The 7,037-nt window shown below is 37.3% G+C and overlaps 1 protein-coding gene across 1 annotated transcript; it reads left to right on the forward strand.

Moving 5' to 3' along the window:
• Positions 1-2,559: 2,559 nt before the first annotated feature.
• MS3_00006398 (uncharacterized protein) lies at positions 2,560-6,711 on the forward strand. Its single transcript, XM_012936577.3, has 3 exons — positions 2,560-2,988; positions 3,034-3,192; positions 4,421-6,711. The coding sequence occupies exons 2-3, from the start codon at positions 3,065-3,067 to the stop codon at positions 5,562-5,564; spliced, it is 1,272 nt and encodes a 423-aa protein (XP_012792031.1). The 5' UTR covers positions 2,560-2,988; positions 3,034-3,064; the 3' UTR covers positions 5,565-6,711.
• The last annotated feature ends 326 nt before the right edge of the window (positions 6,712-7,037 follow it).

A 7,037-nucleotide genomic window follows, 5' to 3' on the forward strand; every position in this document is an offset into this window, starting at 1 on the left:
ACAATGAATCGTTGGTCGTTCCTCATTACCGATAGAAAACACTTTACTGAAATATTCCGATAAAGCTTCAGCTTTATCGACATCATTTTCTGCCAAGATTAACAGATTTTCTTGTATCAAAAGTGATGGAATTCCATCGCTTCTCTGAGTTCACCTTTTTAAATACGAGAATAACCGTTTCGGACTATATCTAGAATCCCTAACCAATTATTTTTCATATGATCGTCTAGTCTTACTTATTGAAGCTTTACAGGCATTCCTAATCTTACAATAACTGGACCTGTATTGTTCTAAGCCAGTAGAGATGAACATATTCCAGTGCTTCTTCTTTTTTCTAAGAAGTTTCCTGATTGTTTTCGTTATCCATGGTGGACTGTTATTCGGTCTTCGCGGTACCAGGTATGGTATGAACGGGGACGTAACTAAAATAAACTTACCTCTAAATACAAACCATGCTTCTTCAACTGATAAGCTAGTACCTACAAACCAATCTGTCTTAGCAGAGCATTCCTGAATGGCTGATATGTTAGCTTTCCATACATTTTGGCGGGGTGTAACCCTACTGTATAACATGTCCCTAGTTCTAAACATGAGTGACAAAACAGCGTGATCGCTGTTCACCAATGGCGGAAGAGTATTTAGGTCAACAATATCCTCAGTCTCATGAGTGATTAACAAGTCCAACAGAGAAGAACCTTGGTTAGCACCAAGACGTGTGGGTTTGGATACATGCTGCACTAGTGCATGCTCCATTATTGTTACCAGGAACCTACTATCAAAGGAGTTTATAGATCCTCCCGTGGTCATCTCAGTCCAACTAATATCAGGTGCATTAAAGTCTCCTATTATCAAGCATCTGATGTTTGCACTCCAAAGATGAATGTGCTCTAAAAAACGTCATCGGCTAAGCAGATCGGGCTGCGATAGATGACACCGAGCATAAATGTACTACATCCAATAGCCAATTTACAGCTAATGATTTCACAAGTACCGCTATCATGGGATTCGCTAGCAGAGGAGCAGATATTTATATTATTGGCTATATATAACAGGACGCCACCTCCTTTTCTACATCTATGTCTATCACTCCTGAGATAATGGTATCCAAATAATTCTGGCGTAATGTCTGAGTCATGGACTAACCAAGTTACTTTCACTGCTGCGATGAGTGGCTTTAATCTGTCCACTAACTCTTCAAGTTCATAGAACTTATTTCTTAGACTGCGAGCATTGGCATATAAAACTCCTAAGTAGAACGGACTATTCACACAGGCTTTGATAGAATTCGCTTCCAAGATCTGGGCATCCGAAAACCCACTAGCCGGAAATTTTCCTCACCGTTTAGCCGACGGGTTTCTAGGTAAGCTAGTGCTTTCTTTTTATTCTATCTTCGAGAAACATATCAGGTCTGATCCGTATATCGGCATTGCCGTGATAACGAGCGCCACTTACCAGGAGATCCCGTTGATTCTCCGATCCTAGGACTACCTTAAGGAGTATACATGGGCAGGGTTCAACATTTTCCTCAGTCCCCTTACCTATTCTAACCACTTTTTTGACCTGAACTCCTTTAGAGTCACCTGATAAGATACTACGAATATATATTCTCAGCTTCTCTATATCATGCGCGTGTTTAATTTTGGGATCAGGGTCGTTTGACTCCAGCAATTTACTCACAATAATATTTGATGAGATTAGATTCTTCTTCTCACTCACGCCGGGGTATGTTTCTCTCGTACAATCAGATTTTGGCAGTGCATCAGATTTTGGTAATGCATTTAGTGACTCACAGTGGGAGTCCATCATTGACTTGCTAACCATCTGCGTACTGCCTACAGCCTTTTTCTTTTCGTTTCGTTTTCTCCGTACTGTAGTCCATTTTTCATCCCTCAGGACACTGGGACTATTTGGATCAGTGACGGTTTTATCCAGATCTTCAGTTTCCACTAGGGGCGCATGGTTACCAATGTCAGTGTCAGGTGGTACTACCCCTGTCGTTAATGTTAACGGAGATTTCACTTTTCCGTCAGTCAAAGTCGGTTGTTTAAGGCGTCTCCTAACAGCACGTACTACACTGACACATTCGTCACTGTCAGTGCTCGTGTTATCAGCGCATGCGCCATCGTTCTTCTTACAGGCCAAAGCCAATAGGCTCATAGTCTTCTGTATTAGTGACGCCTTATTTGCACAGCAAAACATGCAGAGCCAATGTGAGTTAGGCTTCGAACATCTCTCGTATACAGTGGGACTTAAACGGGTGCACATCTTATGAAACCACTTTTTGCATTCATCACACTGCATTCCTTCATCCACAGGGAACAAACAGTTTGGTTGTCCACATTTGTGAGTACTACCAACCATCCTAGTCAGATTATGGTGTAAAACACAATATGATCACAGTATGAACACAGTGTCAGTCAAAGAGTAAAGGTGTACTACAAGACAAACTTTGGCAAGATTCTAAACCTTAACTAAAGTGCTTTGATTTAGACCAAGAATGCTTCCTAGCAATAATTACACAAAAGCAAGGATAATCACAACAAGTACAAAATCACCGCCCTTTTTGAAACACCGACGACAAACTAATATGGAAGCAGAAACGGTACTGTAATCGAATACTTTAACTGAAACAAATTCAACTAAAGTGAAAACAGTAGTCTTGATACGTAATAACGATCAAAACAATAGAATTTACTCAACGAGGAAATATACATCTGGTCCAGATATCTGACTGAGCGCCTTCAGCTGGGGGTGTGTCTTGCAGAACTAACATGATTGAACTTCATGTCATAAAGTATCTAGATTAGAGAACATGTCATTTCAGAACTGCGATCAGTTTTCTATAAACCAGACCTATAGTAACCAACGACTCATTATCCCTGTTCAGGAAAGTCTTAGTTTCAGAGTTTTTGAGCCCCTTATCAGTCACAGAGAAGGTAAAAAGGGCTTAAAACATATCGTCTCCCTGCATCAAAACCTTTTTCATAGGTTAGAAACACGACTTGTTTTAACTTGCGTTTGATTTACATGTAGATAAAGCGCCTGAATGAGTTAAGCCGTTGCAATGAAATTACGACCGTTTCTTTCGAATATTTTTGTCAAGCGTTGTGTGAATATCACTTCTCCTTGTCGTACATGTACAACTTTTAAACCGAGTTGTTTTTCAGACCATGGTTCTTATTTCGCCTCTAGGTAAGTCTACTTTAAGTCTTTAAATCTAAAGGTTCTTCAGAAAACACCAACGCACTTTAACTATAGTAAACCACTTGGTCTTGAATTAGGCTAGACAAATTGACATAGAAATGATTCCCAGAAAAACCACCTACACAGACAATCTTACTCTATGTACATTTTTGCAGTTAAAGATCTGTCACAACTAGATTATAATGAAAATCTAGCTCTTGGATTCTGTGATGGTTAACGCAAACGCTCTTATACTCAAGCTGGTTATCACTTTTTAATATCTTAATATCAGCCTATTCCCTTCGATTAACACTACCAATTTCTAGTCGTTCTAGCTCTCTGTCTGTCTTTTCAGTCTAAACACGCTTCGTAAAGCTGCGATTAAAATTTACAGGGTTTTGAGAGTCGAAATGAGTTATTTAGCGATTATTCCTACTCGCTGACCAACCTACAATGACCGGGGTGAGTGAGTCAGTGAGAGTTGCAACTACTTAAGGTATTGACTATTCAAGTCATCTCCCTTAATTTCGATAATTAGCACTCTGCGTTTATTTTTCAAGTCCACTCAGTCTTTACCAACATTTCAGGTCCATCCTACCATTTCTCATAGACTTTTGCGTCCTAGAATTTGACCGTGTATACAACCACTAAAAACAAAATCGTTTATTGGTTTTCAGATATAAGTTACTTTCTAAAAGATTCTTTTTTTGCTACTACCACTCATATGGGATAGATGAGGACTTTTCTATTATTTATTCAAGGTTTACAAGTTTTCACTAGAAAATGCATAGGTTCGTCTAGAAATTCACTTTGATTTCCCTTGTCATGTATCTAACTCAGTTTACACGTTATCCTTCTTAAACGCTGATAAAAATAATGTAGCAGTTGACTGACGTGCATTATTGGGACTCACTATGAAGAAAAACATGTTTAGTATTCTCTAGTAACCTGAAACTACCCAAAGGTTCTGGAAAACAGTTGAACTGATACACTCTCTGATTTGCTCTAACCATATATTATTTCTCATCGTCTAATTCTTCGCTCGACAGGAAGATTATTTTAAATCACTTTCTTGAAAGTGGAGAGTGATTTCTGAAGTCCTGAATTCTTTGATATAAGCTGATAACCCAATACTATTGCTAATTGTATTTTTATATTCGATGGTCTAAAGGTTCTAGAATTTTGTATAAAACTGTGGAGATTGTATAAAAATTTTGTTTTCTTTTTGTTTAATCAGGATATCTTTACGACAACTGCACTTCAGTCCCTATATTTTTGCTATACGTGTAGTTAATGTACCTCCATTCGCCGAATCTGTCACAGAAGGGGATATTGTATGGAAAAAGGCCGTCGGTGATACAGTAAATGTTGACGATTTGGTTGCGGAAATCGAGACTGACAAAACTAATGTCCCTGTCCCAGCCCCATGTTCAGGTGTGATAACACAATTTCTTGTTGAAGATGGGGGAAAAGTTACTGCAGGTCAAGATATTTTTAAAATGGAGGAGGGTGCTGTTCCAACTTCCACGGTTTCTGAAAAGCTACCCCAAGAGACTGCAAAAAAGCAGCCTGAAGAGAGGCCTCTCGTCTCACCTCGAGCTCCTTCACCAGTTACTCCACCTCCAGAAATAGCTCAAAGTCTTGCAACAACTTCATCCTTATCCCCATCTCTTGATAGTGCACGTGCAGAACAGCGTGTAAAGATGAGCCGTATGAGGCTTCGGATCGCCCAACGTCTAAAAGATGCCCAGAATACGTGTGCAATGTTAAGCACATTTAATGAGATTGATATGTCAAATCTTTTCGAACTTAGAAGTCAGTATAAAGATATCTTTTTAAAAAATCATGGTGTGAAGTTAGGAATGATGTCTACGTTTGCTAAAGCTTCTGCAGTTGCTCTTATGGATCAACCAGCCGTCAATGCTGTCATTGATGGCCCGGACATTATATACAGAGATTATGTTGATATTAGTATTGCAGTGGCAACCCCTAAGGGTCTTGTTGTTCCTGTATTGCGCAATGTTGAGAAAATGAATTATGCTGATATTGAACGTGGTATCAATGATTTAGGTGTGAAGGCCCGTGACGGAAAACTGGCTGTTGAAGATATGGATGGAGGGACGTTTACAATTAGCAACGGTGGTGTGTTTGGCTCATTATTTGGTACCCCTATAATCAATCCACCCCAATCTGCAATCTTAGGTTTGTATGGCGTATTTGATCGACCGGTTGCACGAAATGGACAAGTTGTCATCCGTCCAATGATGTATGTTGCCCTAACTTATGATCATCGTTTGATCGACGGTCGTGAAGCAGTAACATTTTTACGTAAAATCAAGGAATTTGTTGAAGATCCACGAACATACTTCCTTCAGATTTAAACAATATGCTTTTTTATGAAAAGTATTTCAAGTACATTGTTAATTTTCAAGTTTTAAAATTTATTCAAGTTTTCTTTTCATCTAGCGTTCTAAAATGCAACTAGTAACAATTACAAACCTTTTAGTTTTTGTATACATATATATACAAGTATTCGTATAGTACTTTCATAACTTTCATATTTCAGTTGTTCATGAACAGAGTATGTATTATTTGTTCTTAGTTTATGGAAGAATATTCTGTTTCTTAGAGTTTCTGCAAGGTATTTGTATATTTTATTCTCAATAATTATTTCTGACCCATTTTTATGCGCCAGACTCTGTAATTCTTAATCGTATACTTAGATATTTAAGTATATATTATTAGTTCATCCTTAATTAATTTGTCCTTGTAATGATTTTATAGAGTTATTAAAATGCAGTAATCTGGTTGACAGTAGTTCTATGAGTTTTATTTTTTTCATATTTTTATTTGATATTCAACTACAGTGGGGATAATTAGATAGTTGTACTGTTTAGTCAACTAAATTTTGTCTTATCCTCTGTTGCGGCACAAAGTGTATCGTCTATTTTGAGGCAGTCAACAAGAACGGAGCCTAAATATGCTCGTTAATTATTGCATTTACGTCATCCAGGTGACTAGTTGTGCCTATGAAATTCTAATCTTTACTCTCTTAAACTTAAAATCTCTCTTCGTCTTAGATCTTTCTGGCTTCTGAAAGATTTCTTGAACTATTTGCTGTTGTAATGCTATCATAATTACTTCGTCAACTCATTCGGCATTAGTAGTTATTTTTCTTACAGGTTCTGTATAATAACTCATATAGTGACATTAAAATTGAATATAAGGGGAAGATGCAATTTGTAACGGCATTTGGAACGAAGACTAACTTTCAAGTATTCAAATTATATTCATAAAAGACGTATTCCTTAATGCATGTCTTTTTAATAGTACTCATTTGGTTGATATCTGAGATTAGTTACTCAGTGTCAGCCAATAAATCGAGCATTCTGAAAAGTGTTGTACCTGTTCTCGCCTACAGAATTAACATCTTAACCTGAAAATCAAGAATAACTCATTTCTTCGGTCAACTTTAATGTTTATTCTGATAGTTTTCCTTTATTTCGTAGCTCATTAACGCTTCATACAAGATTTATCCTGTATAAAGAAATTGTACAACAACGTTCTGTAATACTTCCTATCAATATAGAAATGAGCCGTTTGCATAGAAATTTTTATACGATAAGTACGGTTATTCAGTAAATCGTAATGCTGGTAAGGTTGGGTAGACTCACTGAAAGTTCAGTAAATGCGTATTACGAATGATTATAAATTAATGATATACTTGTGATTCTCCAGTGGGTATATATTAGGATGTACAAAAATTCGTGACATAGTGTGAGGCAATTCTTCTGAGTAAATAAATAACAATGAAAGCACAAGTTTGGTTAGTATAGAGGAACTATCAAAATAAA

This window comes from Schistosoma haematobium, chromosome 2 (genome assembly GCF_000699445.3).
Source record: "Schistosoma haematobium chromosome 2, whole genome shotgun sequence".
NCBI classification, from domain to species: Eukaryota; Metazoa; Platyhelminthes; class Trematoda; order Strigeidida; family Schistosomatidae; genus Schistosoma; species Schistosoma haematobium.